The sequence below is a fragment of the Rhagoletis zephyria genome, unplaced genomic scaffold (genome assembly GCF_001687245.7).
Source record: "Rhagoletis zephyria isolate East Lansing unplaced genomic scaffold, Rhagoletis_zephyria_1.1 Rzeph_scaffold_00259, whole genome shotgun sequence".
NCBI lineage: Eukaryota > Metazoa > Arthropoda > Insecta > Diptera > Tephritidae > Rhagoletis > Rhagoletis zephyria.
The window spans coordinates 81,687-102,670 of record NW_016157343.1 but is presented as its reverse complement, the minus strand read 5'-3'; the positions used below and the strand labels follow the sequence as shown (position 1 = coordinate 102,670).

At 40.4% G+C, this 20,984-nt stretch overlaps 1 protein-coding gene and 1 long non-coding RNA gene across 8 annotated transcripts in view; one reads left to right on the top strand and one right to left on the bottom strand.

The window, feature by feature from the left end:
• The window catches only part of LOC108358486 (uncharacterized), a 5,546-nt gene extending 4,137 nt beyond the window's left edge, over positions 1–1,409 (bottom strand). The window contains exon 1 of the long non-coding RNA XR_001846781.1: positions 1,153–1,409. This is a non-coding gene — a long non-coding RNA (uncharacterized LOC108358486). The remainder of the gene's footprint in view (positions 1–1,152) is intronic.
• The window catches only part of LOC108358482 (inositol hexakisphosphate and diphosphoinositol-pentakisphosphate kinase), a 200,618-nt gene that overhangs the window by 164,938 nt on the left and 14,696 nt on the right, over positions 1–20,984 (top strand). For all 7 annotated transcript variants that reach the window (XM_017609850.1, XM_017609849.1, XM_017609851.1 and 4 more), the window contains exon 15: positions 2,832–3,053. In XM_017609850.1, coding sequence (XP_017465339.1) covers positions 2,832–3,053 — 222 coding nt within the window. The remainder of the gene's footprint in view (positions 1–2,831; positions 3,054–20,984) is intronic.

Below are 20,984 nucleotides of genomic sequence, written 5' to 3'. Positions count from 1 at the left end.
AAAAAAAGTTTTTCATTAAAAGTAACCTTAGCCGATAAAAAAAATACATTCCTTGTCAAAAAATGTTCAGACATATTAAAGATAATGACACTTTTAATGCACTTTCCGACAACTTTTTAATGAAACTTTCATTCAGGGTATTCATCTAAATGCGTAGATGCTTCGAAAATGTGTAAACCTCGTAAATTACCCAGTTTTCCATACAAAATTAAGTAAGTTTACGAGGTTTATACAGTTACGAGGCATTTACGAATTTAGATGAATACCCTGATCGAGATTTTAATAACACAAGCATTTTTAACTGATTTCCTATTATAAAAATGGTGTATTTTGCTACGAGTTTCTGTCATCCCTTGTCAAATTTGGTTTGGATACAACCGGTTTAGGACTTATGCCACCTTCAGCAATTTAAGAAGCAATAAGAAAAGTTGTGACAAGTTTTCAAAACCTAAATAAACTCATGAAAAAATTAAAAGTAGATAGTTGAAAACAAGTAATTTAAAAACAAATTTCTTTAAGACAATCTTTTATAAGCGGTTAATAAAAAATCGACCCCGCAGCACCTAACGGCTAAAATTTTGGTTTCTTATTTCTTTCCATTTAAGTAACATACGTTCTAAATTTAAAACAAATCGGGCCATGAATATGGGTTTTCCAAATATATCGACTCCTGCGCCACCTATCGAGTAAATTTTAAGCGGATTGTTTACTATCAGGAAAGACGTTTATTTCGGACTTAAAAAATATCTGGCCATGTTCAACTGTTGAAAAAAAAAAATAACTGCTATTTACGACCGTATATTCTTGTGCAAACTGAGTTTTTTTCATTAAGAAGTAACTTTTGTGCGGCTCTCTAATGTATCTTCGTTTGCATGTGTATGGTAGTCGACTCGATTTTTAAAAATCTAACAGCTAAAACATAAACTCACACTTACATATGTGTGTATGTATGTATGTAACCCTTATCGTTGCAAATATTTTCTGTTCGACATCTGCTTGCTGCATTGCCTTAATGTCGTACTCAATGTGACTTGTTCATGCAATACGTACTATCTGCTGTATCTATATTTTTAAAACGATTTTCAAGTACATAGTATTTTTAAATGTACATAGATATATCTACATGAATTGCAAAATTTTTAATGTATTTACCCATTAAATATGTCATTTTACTCCACATGGCGTCCGTCGTTCCCCATGTCTGCTCTGGTCTCTTGTAATAAACAAATCGAAATTTCATACGCTCTTATTTCTCTCTCCATTTCTAACACGATTAAACTCTAATAAAATAATTCGAAAAACTCATCTAACTCAATAAAAATCAATTCGCGTAGCTGAAGCTTCGCCTACGCCACCGCTCACACCCTCGCCCACGCGCTCGACCACACCTGCTACTAATACGCATGAATTCAAAGAAATTCCCAACACTCGATCTACTCCTAATTTTGCAGTAGCCACTGCCGGCTCCTTTCGCATTCGCGTAACCGAAAGTTTGACTTTCTATAAAATTGACTCTTCCACCAATGAGCTGCCACTCTCTGACATTGATTTCTCTCTTAATCCCATTACGCCGGACGTTTCTTGCCCTGAATACAAATCAAGCTTGCCAAACGAAATGAGGCACCAGCGGTATGCGCAATTGTTGAATATGCGCGCTATGGCCAGTACCGATGAACCCGATTCGTATAACAAATCACATTTGCCTAAAATTTCACCGTTAGCCACTAACGAGCGCCCGTTATCGTGCAATTGCCTAAGTGGTGGCGGTGCTTTCGATGAAAACTTCCCCCATTCGCATTCGAAAAGCATGGCCGACATAAGTCCACAGAACGATGGGGCAGAATTACACTTTGTCTTGGGCAGTTCGCCGATATCCGCCTCGCGCGTTGCTTCCATTGACGATTTTCAGTTGTCTTGTTCGGCACCTGCCACCATCCTAAGTAGTGAATTCAGATTTCGCCCACAGAATGAGCGGAAAAACACAGATCAACTGCGTGCTACCTCGCCTAATAACTCACCAACTGCTTCCACCTTGAAATTGTGTAAAGAGTCTGATGAGCGGCAACTGCAACAGCAAGCGAAATCGCAACAGAAATATGCCAACGAACTGTGTGGTGGTACTGCGGACGATGAAAATGCAAAGGTCGATATTTCAGTTAAAATAGTATCGTCGATTAGTTTGCCAAAGGTGCAGTCGGCGCCGGTTATGGCCAATGTTGAAAATCCTTTCAAGTTTACGCAGCCAGCTCAGAAATCCTTTGTAAATAGATTTACTACAATCGATGAATTTGCTGTTATGCATCCTACTAATGCTAATGCTAATGCTTTCTCTTCCTCCGGCCACTCCTCGTCCGCCTGCGACTTTGATACATTACTCCAACACAAACATCACATGCCATCACACGCACACACTCACAAACATGTCATACGCTCCAATTACCATAACCCACAAAATCCGCGTTACAATCAACATGTTCGCCGACATCACCAACAACAAAACCCCCCTCACCAACATCAAATTCAACACAAACAATTTAAACGACATCAACACACACATGTTGCGCGCATACCTGACGTTATTGTCACTTTGAGCTCATCCTCAACCAATTTGTTTACTATGCCTGATACTAACCAATTAAATCCCGAACTCACTCCTAACGATCCTACTACTTACAACCCACCAAATGCCACTACCACAACAACAACCAATACCACTACGAACACAACATTGACGACATCGTCGCCCAATGTCAATATTTCCACGTCCACATCCATACCCATGCCCTCGTCCGTGGTCGCCACCTGCTCTTCTACTACTCATTCCGTCGCAGATGGTAATGCGACGCCAGTGTCATCCTCATCGTCGGTATCGTCTCGACGTCAAAGACACAGTATTGCCGGCCAGATGTCATATATGAAAATGTTGGGATTCGGTGGTTTTAGCAAAAAGATGGCCACCAGCTCAAGTAGTTTATTTAGCACGGCAGTTATAAGCGGCAGTTCATCGGCTCCCAATCTAAGGGATATGATACCGTGTGCGGTTTCATCATCAGGTAAGGGGAGATAATTATGCTAAGTTTAAGAAATGGTAGTACGTTAGTGATTGTGGAGTACATTTTTTTTAAGCAAACAGAAAAATAGTCAGGGTATGCATCTAATCACTTGAATGCCTCGCAAACTTACAGCCTCGTAATCCTCAGTCATCATTTGTACGACAAGTCCTTTACACAAAATTCGTTGATTCAAAATTCGACGAATTCAGTGTGTAAACAATGTAGGCGAAGAAAAAATACGATATGAAAAATGTTTCAATCTGACTTAATATCATTTTATCGAAACGAAATAACATTTTTAAATCACATTTTGATATTAACATGTGGATTCATGCGATAAGACGAAAATAAAAATGTCGAAACAGAAGTGTCAAAATTTAAAAGGGTCTGGTACGATATGTCGAAATTTAAAATGTCGAAACTAAAAACACCGAAAAAAAGTTAGAAAATCAGAATGTCGAGAAAAAAATTGTCGAAAAGAAAAATGTCGAAAAATAAAAATGTCGAAAAAAATATATATGTATATCGAAATAATGTAATGAATGATGTGTAAAATTCGCGCGAAGGTTAAGAAACAAACACATAAATAATTTTTATTCTATGAATCATTTTTAACAAGCTCGAGGCCCAGCAATTAAATAAACCGCAAAACTTCGTCCTATTGATATTTTAATTGTCGATATTTCGACCTCAATCTGAGGTCATCTTCAGGACTGTAAATATACAAACCCGATAACTTATTATTAACTTTAAATTATTACAAACATACATTAAACCGACTTACACTCTTGATTGTGCCTGGTGGACTGATTAGGCGTACAGAAATAAAAGTTAAACAAGTGAAATTTTAGGCATGTAGAATGGCAACAAGAAGAGAACTATAATAAACGCTATATTTTGGAAATGTTACACATTACGAACACCCCTAATGAGAGAAGGATCAACTTTAAAACGGACCCAGACAATTGTGCACTGGTGTATCGCAAATTGGCGTTAAATCGGCAACAACAATCCTCAACGTAGGTGTTCGGTTCCGCCGTCCATAATCAACATTCGTTCCGTTTCCCCAACATACCTTCATAGAATAACAATAAAATGCTGTGCTTTTATATGTACATATACATATTGTCTTACTGCTAAATGTTCCGTGTATTGTTGTTTGTATGTTTTTTTGTTTACAATTACGGTATTTTTAATTGTTTACTTCTTATGTTATGTTCATTTGCCTAAAATTTCACTTATTTAACTTTTATTTCTGTACGCCTAATCAGTCCACCAGGCACAATCAAGAGTGTAAGTTGTGTTTAATGTATGTTTGTAATAATTTATAGTTAATAATAAGTAATCGCGTTTGTATATTTACAGTCCTGAAGATGACCTCAGATTGAGGTCGAAATATCGACAATTAAAATATCAATAGAACGAAGTTTTGCGGTTTATTTAATTGCTGGGCCNTTATTAAAAAAGGCGGCAACCTTCTTTAAAATTTTAGGAAATCATGGTCTCTTAAACTTCTCTTGTTTGACACCTTATAACGCCGAGTCAAACCTGTTGATAAAGGAAATAAATCATTCTTAAGCCACTTTCCATATTGTAGTATTTAACTAATTCATTTAATCGAATTAAAATTAAACAAATGGCAACCCTCTTCCAAAATATATTCGAAATAAAGTTTTTTTTTAAACTCTGACACCTAAATTTTAATAATTCTTTTAGCGTATTTATTAAATTTAATTTTACTTCTTCAAAAGGTGTTCATATTTTATGTTGCTGATATATGCCTATATGTATTGATACATACATACATGATTTCATAATGTTTCATTGGCTTTAACCTTTTAAATAAATACAAACCTTTTCCATAATAGTTGAGGGATAATTCTTTATTAAACCCATCAGAATTACCATGTTAAATAATCTGGATTAGAGGGTTTGAAATTAAGCTTTCTAAAACTTATTTCGTTTGCCACCCATATTGTAATATTTCATTTAACTTATTGATGAAAATGCGTTTAACTTTTTAAGCAAGTTGCAGCTCGTTTCAACGATCCTATAAATTAAACTTTTTAATATCATAAACTAAGGAGGAAAAGAATTCAAAACAGCAATATACAATATTTAATTTAAATAAATCAACCTGTCCCAATAATGCAAAGAATGATGTGCGAAATTCGACCTTTTTATTTTCGACAGTTTTCTTCGAAATTCTTGGTTTTCTAATTAATTTTGTCGATGTTTTTAGTTTCGATATTTTAAATTTCGACATATCGTAACTCTTAAATTAACATGTGTCGTAAGTTTACACGGTTAGATGAGTGCCCACATAATAATAAAAAAATTGAAATAGGCTAATGGCCCTATTCGTAAAACAATAAAGTAGGTTTAAAGAGCTTTATAAAATGACGTTTTCATAAATTTTTCGGTTTATGAACCTTTTATAAAGTTACTTTATTTTTTATGAATAAGGCCATAAAGATTTAAAACTCAAGTTTCAAATATGTATATATTAAATATTTTTCCTCCAAATATTTTCAATGTAATTAAGTGCCCTTTTCTCAAGTAGCTTTTAAAATTTATCTGCTCTTCAAACACATTTTTTCATTTTCAGAACAAAATCTGTGTTTTAGGCATATCGACGTCTGCGTGGAAGATCGACCTCTCAGAAAATTTTTCAAGAACGCCCTATTTCAGAATTTGGTTCAAAAACGCCCTATATTAAAATATTTTCAATATAAGTATTGTCAGTTGAGATAGGGCATTTTTTAATAAAGAAGATGAAAAAGCAGAAACCNAGTATATCGACGTCTGCGTGGAAGATCGACCTCTCAGAAAATTTTTCAAGAACGCCCTATTTCAGAATTTGGTTCAAAAACGCCCTATTTCAGAATTTGGTTCAAAAACGCCCTATATTAAAATATTTTCAATATAAGTATTTTCAGTTGAGATAGGGCATTTTTTAATAAAGAAGATGAAAAAGCAGAAACCTTTTTTCTTATACCATGCTCGGACCGACAACGAAAACACTTTGAAAACGAGTTTTGGGCTGAAAGCTGTTCAGACCGGCTGTTAGTATTTTCGTTGACATTTCTTTCATCCTTTGTTTACAGTTTTGCTACAAAAACAAAATCAAAATCTTTGTCTTTCATTTTCTTATCATTAGCAACCTTTTTCTTTTGTTCATATTTTAATTTGGCCAGCCAATTGACAATAAATCCCAACTAGCGTATTAAAGATGATAAAATATGACTTCCACTTCGATAAATATATCTAAAATACTAGTGAAGACACCGATTGGAATGAGTGGAACTTGAGTTTTCAAGTAGTTTTCAGCGAAAACTTGTTTTCGTTTGACCGATTTTACATCGACGAAAACACAAGTTTTAGGTCGAAAACCAGTTATACCAACGAAAACATGTTTTCGATGTCGGAGCGAACATGGTATTAGGTTGTGTAATATGTTGTTATAATGATTGTCGGCTGACCAAAATTTTTCGTGTCCATTCTTTATTGTCATTATTAATTTACTCTTTTAATCTGGTAAATTTGAGGATAATTAATGAAAATAAATTTAAAATTAAGTAATTTGCGGACTTATATTATGTTAACATATAAATATACACGCCTATTGCGAGTGTCGACTAGTAGTAGATAAACGACTATAATTCGATTATCGATTATCCACGGTATTTTCGATGTCGTTTTCTTGTTCAATAAGTGAGTGTGAAATGTTTTAGTAGTTCATTTTTCTACAAACCAAACAGTTGTAGAAGGATGAACGGCCAAAAACTGTTCAGTTGCTTATTGAACGGGAAATCCACATTCACAATACCATGGAAAAGCGGCAATCGAATAATAGTCGTTTATCTAATACTAGTCGACACTCGCAATAGGGGTGATGATTTCAATCAAAGCTCGTTTGTTAATTACCCCGTTTACATAGGCAAATCTTATATTTTTAGTCGTCAAATTTGTTGTGTGAGAATAACTACTCACAACTCAAGGAAAAGTAAAGTTTCTTCTCTGTGCCATTGTGATCACTTTTTTGGCTATATTAAACAATTTAAATATATCTTAACTAAATATTTTATTAAAAATTCCTTTACAGACCTATTTTCCTTGATAGCGTCTATATTTGTTTACTTTCACATTTGACATTTCTCCTCTTCGCAAAAATAATCGATACGACTAGGTTGGACACCTAAAAGTTACCGGTTTAGTCTGAGATTATTTCATAATTACAGATTAACGAGCGACGAATTTTGTAATCTCATTTTCCGATTACTGATTAGGGAGTTGAGCTCGAAAATAAGGATAATCTCCTTATATGTATGTAAAGCTAGTATTATATTGGGCATACACTTGTGATCAGCTGATTAAGTCATCAACATTTTGACAAATTTTGGCTATTTTTCTTTTGTTTATTTAATGTTCATTATTTTTCCATAAGTCTAGCTCATTATATAATAAACACTATATAAATCGACATTTCAAACTTTGTGCAAAAATTATAAAAAATCTGCAAAGTTACAGCTAAATTTTCAACTTTTTATTCAGATTACTGCATTACCAATTTTTTCCATACAAAATATATTCGACAATTTTTTTGTATGAAAAAAAAAATGTGGCATGCAGTCAGAAAATAAATTATTAAAAACCGATGCGATTCTTTAGCAACTTAAAACTTGCACATTATTACCCTGGAATTTAATGGGCTATTAAACTGGATACTGGAACAAATTCTGAAAAAAACAATAAAAAGATGAAAATTTAGCTGAAACTACAAATTTTTCATTATTTTTGCAAAAAGTTTGAAATGTGGGTTTATATAGTGTTTGTTATATAATGAGGTAGACTTTTATGGAAAAATAATAAACATTAACCCCCCCATTATGAATTTTCATACGATAGGCGATAGACGCTTGCAAGCGTATCGCATGAAATCAGTTCTCGCATTATCGTTTTCATACCAGATGCATTATTGTGAATGGCTGTGGTTTTTGTTCACTTTTTATTGTGAACTAGCACAAATCAGCTACGCCATCTTATCGGATTTCATACGACAACATCGATTCGTAATAGAGAATAACAGAATGCAAACGTCTATCGTGCATCGTACGTAAATCAAGGTTCATGGAATAGACATAACATAAAATGTTATAACTTCACATGAAACTGGATTAACATAATAATATTCGTACAATAGTGACAAATGAAATGTAAATCGAATGCAAATTGAAATATGCTGGTGATTTTATTCTTGAAAGTGAGCAGCACGCACTCGCGTATTTTTAAATAAAAAGCGTTCATAACATTGCCAAAATTTCGCTACCGAAATTGCAATTCATCTTTAGACATACGGTAAAACCTAAATTACCTTTGTTAGTGTAGTTTTTGCAATCAAAAACAGCGCACTTAAATTTTTGGTAATTTAAAAAACTCAAGGACGCAGAAAAAAGCACAAACTTCGACGCAAATTGTCAAAACGGTAAATATCAGGGTTACACATATTTGAAATAAAGCTTGATGTATTTTTGACTAAAATAGTGTATTTTTATAAGATAATTTTTTTGGAATCTGGCAACTCCAAAAATTGAGCCATCTACGTCATCAAGATGGCGGCCATGGCTGATGTCGTAACCTTGTATTCTATGAACCTTGGGGGTAAATAAATAAAAGAAAAATAGCCAAAATTTATCAAAATGTTGATGACTTAATCAGCTGATCACAATTGTATGTATATGAGTATTTCCATAAAAGTATAAACCGAAAATGCAAACGGCTATATAACTTTAAATTTCGTATTAAGATGGCGGAAAAAGGTTGTGAGAACGCGAAGTGGTGCAGAGAACTAAATAATTAAATATACATATGTATTATTAGTAAAAATATTTTATGCGGAAAAATCTGTCATGTCTGTTATCACATTTTAATTCAAAATAAAGCCAACATCGAATTGCTTCTGATTAAATATGAATTGGTTGTGTTTATGCGCGACTGCTAACAGCTGGCGCCTAAATACATGCTATGTACTGCTGCATGTGTAAAAATTTCCTTTATGGAATTTACGAAATTTTCGCACATGCACTTCTCAACTTTAATGTAAGGTCCTCACCTATAGCTACCATTGGCCACAGTGCTTACCCACCATTTTTGATAATATGTATATCTTTTTCTAGAAATGCATACATGCAAACATAAACCTACTGGTCTCCCCTCTCACTGAGTTATTCAGGTTGTAATCGTTCGTAATTTGACTTCACCCATTAAACTTTAAAGAGCGTTCCTGACTTGGCAATATTTCCAACTTTTCCACGCAATTCGCTGTCAAATTGAGAAAGAGAAATTTTATTTCCATGTGTGAACAGCCAGAAAGACCTTTCTGTCACTTAGCCGAAATCAGTTTCAGAAATGAAAGTTGCAAGGTGTGAATGCAACTCAAAGCGCACAAACCGATTTCGGAAATATATTTCAACTTGCTCGTGCTGCACTAGCAATCTGCAACTCCCCTGGTCCGCTCTTTCTTTCTTCTTCTTATTTGGCGCTAATATCGCCTAAGCGATTTAAGCCGAGTCCAAAAGAGCACGCCAGTAATTCCTCTTCCAAGTCCTCCACTTGGTCCTTCCATCGCAGTGGGGGCCTTCCCCTTTCTTTGAGAGCTGGAGCGTCCATTCGAACGAACGCTATGTCCATGTCGTTGTAAAGCTCATGCAGCTCACGTTCCATCGTCTGCGGTACTTGCCGTCGCCAATGCGTAAAGGCCCATAAATCTTTCGCAGAATCTTTCTCCTGAAAACTCCAAGAGCCGTCTCATCAAATGTTTTCATTGTCCATGCTTCATCGCCATAAACCAGCACAGGCATGATGAGTGACTTATGGAGTGTAATTTTTGTACGATGAGAGGACTTTACTCCTCCATTGCCTACTCAGTACAAATTAGCACTTGTTGGCAAGAGTGATTCTCCGCTGACATTATTGTTGGTGTTAATGCTAAATAAACGAAGTCGTGTTTTTTTTCAAAATTGTAACTGTCAACAATAAGGTGGGTGCCAAGACGCGTATGCTCTGACTATTTGTCACATGACAGGAAATAACGAAGTATTTTGTTCTCGTTTAGCTCTAGATCCACACGCTTTGGTTCTTTATCTAATTCCGAGAAGGAAGAACAGACGTAGACCTTGTTTCTACCAATAATATCGATGTCGTCGGCATACGTCAGCAATTGTACGCTCTTGTAAAGTATTGTGCCTGAGCGGTTCGGTTCTGCGGCTCTTATTATCTTCTTATGATGTTGTCATATTAAAGATATTACATGAAAGGGAAGATATTACATAAAGGGACCTTGTCTGAAACCTAGTTTGGTATCAAACGGCTCGGACAGGTCTTTCCCTATTCTGACGGAGCTGGTGGTATTGCTCGACGTCATTTTACACAGCAGTATTAGTTGCGCGGGAATACGAAATTAAGACATCGTGGCATAAAGACAACTTTTTTTTGGCGCTGTCGAAAGCGGCTTTTAAATCGACAAATTGAAGGCGTGTCTCGAGCCTATTCACACGGGCCTTTTCCAAGTTTTGGCGTATTGCGAACACGAGATCTATAATGGATTTGGCAGATCTGAAGCCACACTGGTAAGGCTTCGTTGACGGCGGGCTTCAGTCTTCCACAGTTAGCGCGCATGGCGGGGTCGCCTTTTTTTGTGAATTGGCGACTTAAATTCCAGTCGCCGGCATGCACCTTATCAGCTCCTCGAACTTGAATAGCTCTGCCGACAGGCCGTCAGCTCCAGTAAGTTTGATATTTCTCGTCCGCATAATCGCTATTCGTACATCGTTATAGTCGGGTACTGGGACATCGGCTCCATCGTCATCGACTGGGGGCTCGGGTTCGTCTTCTCCACTACTTCAGTGTTGCTGCCATTCAATAGGGTCGAAAAGTGTTCCCATATATTTTTTTTTGGTATAATCAGGGCTATCACAGAATCCATCGTAGCTCCGATTTTCGTGAAATCTACGAAAGTGCTATCACAGAATCCGAATGGCTACGAACGTAAATTCGAGCGTTCATTAAATCCGTTCGTAATGAAGAATCGTACAGATACTCTACGACGAGTTTATGCTGTCGCAACAAAATTTAAGATCACTGAATCGTAAAAATAATGGAAAAAACCGCATTATTTTTAATAAATCTATATATTTGTGTAAACGTAGACGTAAAATGCCAATCCCATACATACATACATTCATCTGTTAGACGCTATTTAATGAATGAATATTTTTATGAAACGAGGAAATAATAGTTTAACAACAATTTATTGGGAAAATTAATGTTAGGAAATTAATAAAAAAAACGTATTTTTCTCTTTAAAAGAATAAAATTTGAACTAAAAAATTAAATTTATTTAAAAAAAAAAAAAAAAAAAATTAAATAAAAAGAGAAAACAAAGCTCCGCTGCCCGACGACTCGGCCTCGAACTCGGATCTCTCAACTAGCAGGCTAGTGCTTTGCCCACTCAGCAATTGCAATTTATGGGGCAGCGTTAGCAAAATGGCATACATAAATGTCTATTGTTGCTTTTGCACTACCTAATTTCGAATCAGCATTCGAAGCTGGCAACGATATTTTCGAGTTCACTCGGATTCAGTGATAGCATTTTTTCGCATTCGTAGCTGGTATTCGAATTCGTAGGTTTTCTACGATGGATTCCGTGATAGCCCTGAATATGTATTTATTTATTGAATCTTTCTTTCGAAACTAACAATAAGTTTTCAAATCTTACAAACTACCACTAATTTAAAATTTCTGCGGCAATGCTTAGAATTTTGCATTCTTTTTTTTGCATATATATTTACTGCTGCTATTGCGGCTGTCGAAATGGACAAGATTTCGATCAGCAGGATAGCTGGATATCGTGCTGGGCAGGCGGTTTGAAAGGACGAGTTCCAGAGCCGCACTACCAGGGCGGGTGCAAAGGACTAGTTTCCACACCGCGCCTTCGCTTCTCTATATTTAAGTAATTACAATCCAGTAGGCTTTGGTTCGGTCGGAGAAAAACAAGTTTCAGAGCCGCACTGATACTGGTGTTGGATAGTCGGTCTGAAAGGACGAGTTCCAGAGCCGCACTGCCAGGGCGGGTGGAAAGAACTAGTTTCCACGCCGCGCCTTCGCTTCTCTATATTTAAGTTATTACAATCCAGTAGGCTGTGTTCGGCCGGAAAGAACAACTGATACTGGGGTTGGGTAGTCGGTCTGAAAGGACGAGTTCCAGAGCCGACATTGATATTTTGCGGATATCCATATATGTTATATTGCTCATCATTTGACAATATCAGAAAATCCTTTCTTCTTAGTCTTCTTGCATATCTCGGGCTAAGAAGATCTCTCGCTAGTCGATTTGGATGGTTCATTAACCGTGCTGAGTAACTGGTGCTTAGCCCTATTTTGTCCTCATGTACCGTATTTACATTAAGATCTTTGTGGATATTCGTATTTTTTATGTACTACGGTGGTCCGCATATGGCGCGTAAAATTGTTGACTGCAGTCTTTGAAGTCTGTTCAAAATGGAATTGCACGCTGTGCCCCAAAGCCCCATTCCATATGCCCAACATGGCTTAATCAACATCTTTTTTTCTAGGCTTAATTTAGATGCGTGTCCAATAACCCATAGAAGGCTTGCTTGTTTTAGTTTCTCTTGAGAAATTTTGTTTTCTATATGCCTTTTCCAGGTAAGTCTTCCCATAATGTAAGTACGTTCTCAACATCGGTCCCTAGGTCGCCATGGTCTCTGATAAAAATTTCAGCCGTTTTCGTGTCGGCCAGCATTTCAAGCTCTTCGCTCTAACGTATTTCGGTTAGCACCGATAAAAGCCGTGCCATTGTCACTGTACAAATCGCGATATGGTCTTCGTCGACTAATGAAGCGGGTGAACGCATCAAGGAACGCCTGAGAAGAGAGGTCGTCCACCACTTCAAGATGAACAGCCTTTGTTGCCATGCAAATGAAAATGGCGAGGTTGGTTTTAACCATTGTGCGAGAGCGTTTTGTTCCCGTACGCAACATAAATGGACCACAATATTCGACGCTGGAAGCAGCAAAGGGTCGTGCAGTGCTAATGCGCTGCCTAGGTAATGGTGCCATCTGTTGCATCAACAACGCTCCGCGATGTCGACGACATCACAGAGCGGTGGATGGCTCCTTTGACGGCCTGGCGGGTTTTCAAAATCCAGAAGCGTTGTCTGAGAGTCTGAAGCATCATTTGCGCTCCCCCGTGAAGGGTTTATTCGTGAACTTGTCGGATGAGTAGCGTAACTAGAGGACTGGATCTCGGCAAGAGAATCGGGAAACGCCGATCGTATGATAAGTCAGCTCTTTGAAAGCGTCCACCCACTCGCAACAGGTGCTTGTCATCAAGTAAAGGATTTAACGGCATAAGTCGGCTGGAATGTGCAATGCGTCTTCCACTCTTCAGCTGCTTGACCTCACTGCTGAACGCATCCTCTTGGTCCAGACGAATCAAAACGTCTAAGGCATTGTCAAATTCTCTTGCATATAACGCGCTTACGCAGATGTTGACGTGAACTAAGCCATCGCAGGATAATCGCCACTGTACCTAGAAGGCGTTGAATGGAACTGAAGCGCTCGGTGAGTAGTATGACCTTACCATCACGTTGTCGTGTTTCAATAGATCGCACAGCATTGACAACTGCAGTGCATGTAAAGGTGCGCTCTTCGGCACGTACTGTATTCGCTTCGTCCCCACGGAGAGGAATCGTTTTTTCTCTTACAGGGACGCTTTTCTCCAGCCAGCTTGGGCCCTGCCACCTAAGCGGATGCTCCAGCAGTTCGAGGGGTGATATGCCTCAACTCGCGCAGTCAGCGGGGCTCTGTGCCGACCGGATATGATGCCATCTATCGCGGGAAGTGGGCTCCTGGATCTGACGTACTCGATTCGATATATATGGCTTAAGCGTTGTTGGGTTTTTCTTTAACCAACAAAGATCAATCGACGAATCCGACCACAAATAATAGGGAGCGTTCATTAAACCCAAAGCACTTCTTACAGCTTGTAGTGTTTCTGCCAACAAGAGCGCTGCCGAAAGCTCGAGACGTGGTATGGTTGATCTCTTGAGTGGAGCCTCCTTAGTGTGCGCTGTAAGCAATGCGAGTTGTACTCAGCCGCCTGCGCCTATAGTTCTTATGTAAATCACTGCGGCGTAAGCTTGCGAACTAGCGTCGCAGAAGCCGTGTAAAGTCGTTTGCACTCCATGCGCTATGCCTAACCATCGATTCCCACGAACTTCGTTGAGTAACTCCAGCTTAGACCGATAGTTTATCCAATCGTCGCGAAGATCATCAGACAACGGTGCATGCCACGAAAGACCAGCGGACCACATTCGCTGTACCCTGGATGACCACCGGTGCTCCACCCACTCTAAATTTGGGGGTTACAGCGTGGTGGGGATTGTAGTAGCCGCTTGCGTGATCACCTACGTTATTTACGTGTTCCATATGGCTAAGACTGATGTACTCACACATGAACTTAATGTAATTATCTTTAAGCTCAGAATCACAAACGAGACGTCTTTCTAGGCGTTGAAATGAGCGAAGAGCGTGCGCATATGATTCGCCAAGTCTTGGTGCATCGCGGCGCAACGGCAGCTGCACCATGTAATGTCCATCACTAGTACGGGAGTGTGGGGATGCAAATATTCGACCACATTCATCATCATCGTCTGATGCATACGCGGGGACCTCCTCAAGCTTCCAAAAATTATGGACTAATTCTTCCAGCACCAGATCATCCTCGACTAGCCGTGCGCTGAGTACGAGCGATGAGTGTTCCATTTCACCCAAGGCGAGTGTGTTGAGCATAAGGTTCATCTGGTCTGCAACTGATGATGTCACCCTCCACGATTCTACCCCAGGCATCAGCTCCAACGAGACAGTCTATAGCTCCAGGTGTACCAAAATGAATATCGGCCATATCGAGGCCAGCCAGGTGTTGCCACTGGTTAATGTCTACACGCACAGCAGTAGTGTCCGATGTGATTGACGGGATAACCAAAGCGTTGATTTGGGTTTCAAATTTGAATGCAATGACTTGATGGTTACAATAACAATACCCGTAGTTCGAGTACTAATACTCGATCCAATCCCCTCTACATTCAATTCGCATTTGTGTATTTTTAATCTCAATGATTTGGCTAAGCGATCTTTAATAAAACTAACCTGCGAACCTGGATCGCACAAAATTGGAGCCAATCGTTGAACTGCTACCTCCCCATAGATGTATTCACTCGCGTTTGCTAACAGAATCGTAGGTCTGGCTTGGGCAACGCTGGCAGGCTGGACAGCTTGCGGGGTAGCGTCGATGACCTTTGTGCTAGACTGAGAGCTGGAAGCTGCTACTCGTGTTTGGCTCTCGCGGCAAAACAGCGTGTTATGCTTTCGACCGAAATTACGGCAACCACCAGAAGGACATTGTTTCGACAAATGTCCAGCCCTTAAGCAATTATAACAAAGCTTCGATTCCTTAACCGCCTCGAAACGTGCCCCTGGTGACATTGCTGCAAGCGTTGGACATCTCGTGATACGATGAATGCCATGGCAATGGGCACACTTCCCATCATCCGTGGAAACCACGTTAGACTTTACTGTTCGCGGCGATCGCACCGACTCAATGGATTATTCGTGGCATAGGCTATGTGCTCTTTTTTCTAGGAATTCCAGCAAATCTTCCAACAGCGGTATCTCATGTGAAGAACAACGCATAGACCAGTCGCGTTTCGTAATAGTAGGTATCTTGGAGACAACGATGGGAAGTGCCAATGCATCCCATTTATCTACCGGCACCTCCATAACCCGCAACGCGCGTAGCGACTCGTGAACCATGTCCACAATGGCAAGCAAAGACTTGGCCGATTCTTCTGTCGACAATTTAAAGTTAAGGAACCGCGTCACATGGATTTCTGCGAGTTGCTTTTTGTTATCATAACGGTCCTTTAACGCGCGCCAAACCTCCTCGTAGCCACCCGAATAAACACCACCTGTGAATGGGACCTCCTTTGAATTGACGGATTGCCGAAGCTTCCCTAATTTGAACGCTTCTGGATAGGAGGACTTGTGTACGAGAGTCTCAAATGCGTCCTTAAACGCAAGCCAACTACAAACATCTTCCCATTGAATACCGGAATCACCAGCGGGTCAATTTTCAGGTCGACCGAACGCCTATCCAACAGAGCGCTATGAGTGTTGAGCACGTGGCCGGTTGAGGCCGCAGCCGGAACCGATTTTGTGTTTGCTATCAGACGATTGAGGCGACAGCAAGCGTCGTCATATAACGCCTCAATTGTTTCCCATAAGGCGTCATGCGGTGCAATCTCATCCTTGGTAGCATGGCCTACAAGATGATCGTGATTAATAGTGAATCGCTAAAATTGCGTTCCCAGCGATTTAAGATCGTGCTCCAGTTGAAATACGTCGTGGGTTTCGCAGTTGGCTTCACACACCCGCGCATGTATGCGCTTGATTCCATTGACGGCCGCTGAACGCCAGTTTAATTCCGCCATGTTCACCAAAATGGAACAAAAACCAATATATACATATGTTGTCCTCACAGGAGGCAACAAAAAATTTTACAAATGATGTTACCAAGATAATCCTTTATTGAAAAAGAAAGACTTGTACAGTTGAATTTCGCCATTTGTACCTTGAGAAAAACAAGTAAAATGTACTATGAAAGGAAATGTCAAATAATCAAGACTCGAAAGTCGAGGCTCGAAGCAAATGAATGCAAGTGAATAGAAAACAAGGTTGCATTAATTCTTAAGTACTTAAGTGACTTAATCATATTAAACAGTTCGGTTAATATTTTTTTTGAAAGCATTTTTAACGAGAAGAAAACATGCATTTTATGCCGAACGTATTTTTATACCCGAGCGCACTTGTGCACAAGGGTATTATAACTTTGTTCACATAACGGTTGTTTATAACAGGCAAAACGAATCGAGATAGATATAGACAAATGTATACATAAATGATCAGAATGAAAAGAGAAATCGATTAAGCGGTGACTGTCTGTCCGTCCGTCCGTCCGTCCGTCTGTGCACACGATAACTCGAGTAAAAATTGAGATATCTTAACGAAACTTGGTACGTGAACTTCTTTTGGGCGTGGGACGGATGGTATTGAAAATGGGCGAAATCGGATAATAACCACGCCTACCTCCCATATAACGGTAATTTTAAGAAATACGAAAACTGCGATATTTTAGTAACTACTGAAGATAATTCACTCAAAATTGATACTTACAATGAGTTTCAGACGGAAAACATGAATATTATAAATTTTTGGAAAATGGGCGTAGCCACGCCCACTTATGGTTACATGTGTATATCTTGGTAACCTCTGCACCAATTTCTTCCAAACTTAGCACAGTTGTTGGCCTTAGTACAGCTTACTAAATGGCTGAAAATTTTAAAAATCGGACAATAACCACGCCTACCTCCCATATAACGGTAATTTTCAGAAAAACGAAAACTGCGATATTTTAGTAACTACTGAAGATAATTCACTCAAAATTGATATTTGCAATGAGTTTTAGACGAAAAATAAGAATATTACAAAATTGTGGCAAATGGGCGTAGCCACGCCCACTTATGGTTACATGTGTTTTTTTTTTTTTTTCAACGGAGGGGGAATCTTCCAAAGATGTTATGCACGATTCGTCATCCTGTCCGCTAAGGGTGCACCTCATTCGGGACCACGCCCAGACTATGTTATCACATAATTCAGGACTTGCTAGACAGCGCGCCTACGTACTAAGCCCTTAACTCCGACGTCTGAAGCCTTGTGTTTCGCCTTGCGGGACCGCCGTTAGGTATTACGTCGCAAGGCGTAGCTTTGCCAATTGGCTCTTCACACACGCCTTTCTGGCTTATCTCTCGTTCAGTCTTCTCTTTTCGCTACTGCGCTGTCTTTCTTTCGCTCTTAGCTCCTGGAGGACTATTGCGGACCACGCCTTAATTCTGCTCCACACCGCTTTTGAGTTTATCATGTGCCCCACGATATTGTCAGGCGTCATGTTCTCCTTTATCAGCTGCTCTATGTCTGTTCGATCTGCCTCGTATTTTCGGCAGTGGAAAAATACGTGTAGTACGTTTTCGTCGCCGCTACCGCAGAATGAGCACTCTGTCCCGTCATCATGCCCATATTTGAACAGGTATTCTCGAAAGCAGCCGTGCCCCGTCAGAAACTGTGTCACGTAGAAGTCGGTCTCTCCGTGTTTCCTCTCCACTCACGCTTTTGTGTTATTGATCAGCCTGTGCGTCCACCTCCCTTTTGTCGTCACATCCCAGTGTCTTTGCCATTCATTTAGACTTGCATCCCTCTCTTGTTTTCGCTCTTCGATTGTCAGGCACCTGCCTAAGTTTCGGGACTTATCGAAGACTCTTTTTAGCTCCATGGCTATTATTTCTGGGGGCATGATGCCCGCTAAGACTCCGACCGCCTCGTGTGACACAGTACGGAAGGCGCTAGTCATCCTGATGCTATTTAGTCGGTACACCGACTTTGCCGCCTTCGCGTAAGTCTTGCGCTGCAACGCGGGTCCCCAGATGGGTGCTGCATACATTAGTATGGACTGGCTCACTTTTGCTAGAAGCGCTCGTCTGTTTTGGCTCGGTCCGCCGATGTTAGCCATTAGTCTTGTTAGAGCCGTGGTCACTCTTGCCGCTTTTTCACAGGCTTTATCAATGTGCACCTTGTAGCTTAATCTCGAGTCTATCATGACACCCAGGTATTTCAGCGACTGCTGTGTTTTGATGCTATGTCCATCGATGTTGAGCGTAGCGCTCTCCATCTTTTTTCGGCTTGTGATCACCACCGCTTCGGTTTTTTGCCCTGCGAGTTGGAGATTCGTTGCAGCGAGCCAGTTCTTTATTTGTTGCGCTGTGCTGCTGCAGATGTTCTCAACTTGGTAGAGGTCTTTGGCCACTACTGTTATTGCTATATCATCGGCGTATCCGATAATTTGTACCTCCCTTGGCAGCGGCAGTCCCAGAATTCCATCATAGAGGACAATCCAAAGTAGTGGCCCAAGTACGGAGCCCTGTGGTACTCCACCCGTCACCAAGTACTTCCTGGGGCCTTCGTCGGTATCATACAGCGGAAGCCTGTCAGATAGGTAGTTGGATACCATCCTTAGCAAGTAGGGCGGCGTGTTCTTTCTTTCCAGAGCACTTAGTATGTGAGGCCAGGAGGCCGAATTGAAGGCGTTTTTTACGTCGAATGTCACCACCGCGCAGTATTCCTTCGTGCCATATAGCCATCTTGTTCCTACTATTGCCTTGCCTGCGACATCGGTGAGCTTTTTAATTGCATCCATACTGGTTATCGGCGAGACCCGGTAGTTCCTCCTCTAGGTGCTGCTCCAACCGTACACAAATTAATCGCTCCAGTATCTTACCAAGCGTATCCAGCATACAGAGAGGTCGGTATGCGCTTGGTTCTCCTGCCGGCTTGTTTGGTTTCTGCAGTAGGACCAGCCGCTGTTTCTTCCAGATTTTTGGGAAGACGCCTTCTCGCAGACACCGCGTAAAGAGTTCGGTAAACGGACCCGTGTTGTGCTTGATGGCAACCTTCAGAGCCTTGTTTGGTATTCCGTCTAGGCCTGGCGCTTTGTCATTACCAAATCTTTCTGCTGCTTGGACCACCTCCTCGTCTGTAACCGTTGATGCTTCCATTCCCTCCGGTTTCTCTGCTTGCGGTCGCCGACCTCCTGGCGTTTGCACAGGGAAGAGAGTTTGCACGACGTCTTTTAGGAGGGTGGGACAGGTTGGTGCCTGGCCTTTACCACCTTTTATTTTCTTCATGACCACCTTGTAGGCATCACCCCATGGGTTTTCGTCCACCTTTTCGCAGAGCTCCTTAAAGCAGCTGGTTTTGCTGCTTTTGATGGCTTTTTTAAGGTCCCTTCGCTTCTTTTTGAAGGCTTCGCGCAGCACGGCATGTTCCATCGAGCCACGGTTCCTTTGACACAACCGCCTCGCCTTATGACACTCACCCCTTATGGCCTGGATTTTTTCGTTCCACCAGTACGCCGGCTGCCTGAGAGAGCCGTGTTTTCTCCTGCACATAGCACCGTCGCAGGCTTTACTGATGTGCCTCACCAGTGTTTCAGCCTGGAGCTCAGTGTTATCCTCAGTGGCCATTTCCTCATCCAGCACGAGTCTGAAGAGCTCTTCATCCAGAGTCTCTACCTTCCAGCCCCTCGTTTGCACCTTCCTGGTGATCGCCCTTTGTCGGCTCTGTGCACAATTCCCTAGCTCCATCATGATTGCCAGATGGTCACTGTTCGTATAGAGGTCCGACACCTTCCAGCTCGTTGAGCGCACCAAGGAACTACTAGCGAAAGTAATGTCAATCACCGAGCCTCGGCCATTCTTCTCAAAGGTATTTTTGTTCCCCGAATTCAGAAGCACCGCATCAAGTACCGAAAACGCCTTTAGTAGTGCATCTCCCCGCCTGTTTGTGTGGACGCTACCCCATTCCACTGCCCATGCATTGAAGTCCCCTGCTATAACGTTCATTGTGGTGGTCCGTACTTCTTGAACCAAACTGTCTAGGATGTTCTCGTATTCATTTTGTAGGATACTTGGTGGTATGTAGCAGCTATAAAAGTTAAAACCGTCTACCTTCGCTCGTGTGTAGTAGCTTTTACCAAGCAGCGGCTTTTCTTGGAAAGCTTTTCCTCCGCATGTCCATATTGCAGCTTGGTTACATGTGTATATCTTGGTAACCGCTACACCAATTTCTTCCAAACTTGGCACAGTTGTTGGTCCTGATACAGCATACCGGTAATTTCGAGAAATACAAAATCTTCGATAAATCAGTAAATATTGAAGCTAATTTATTCAAAATTGATGATTGCAAC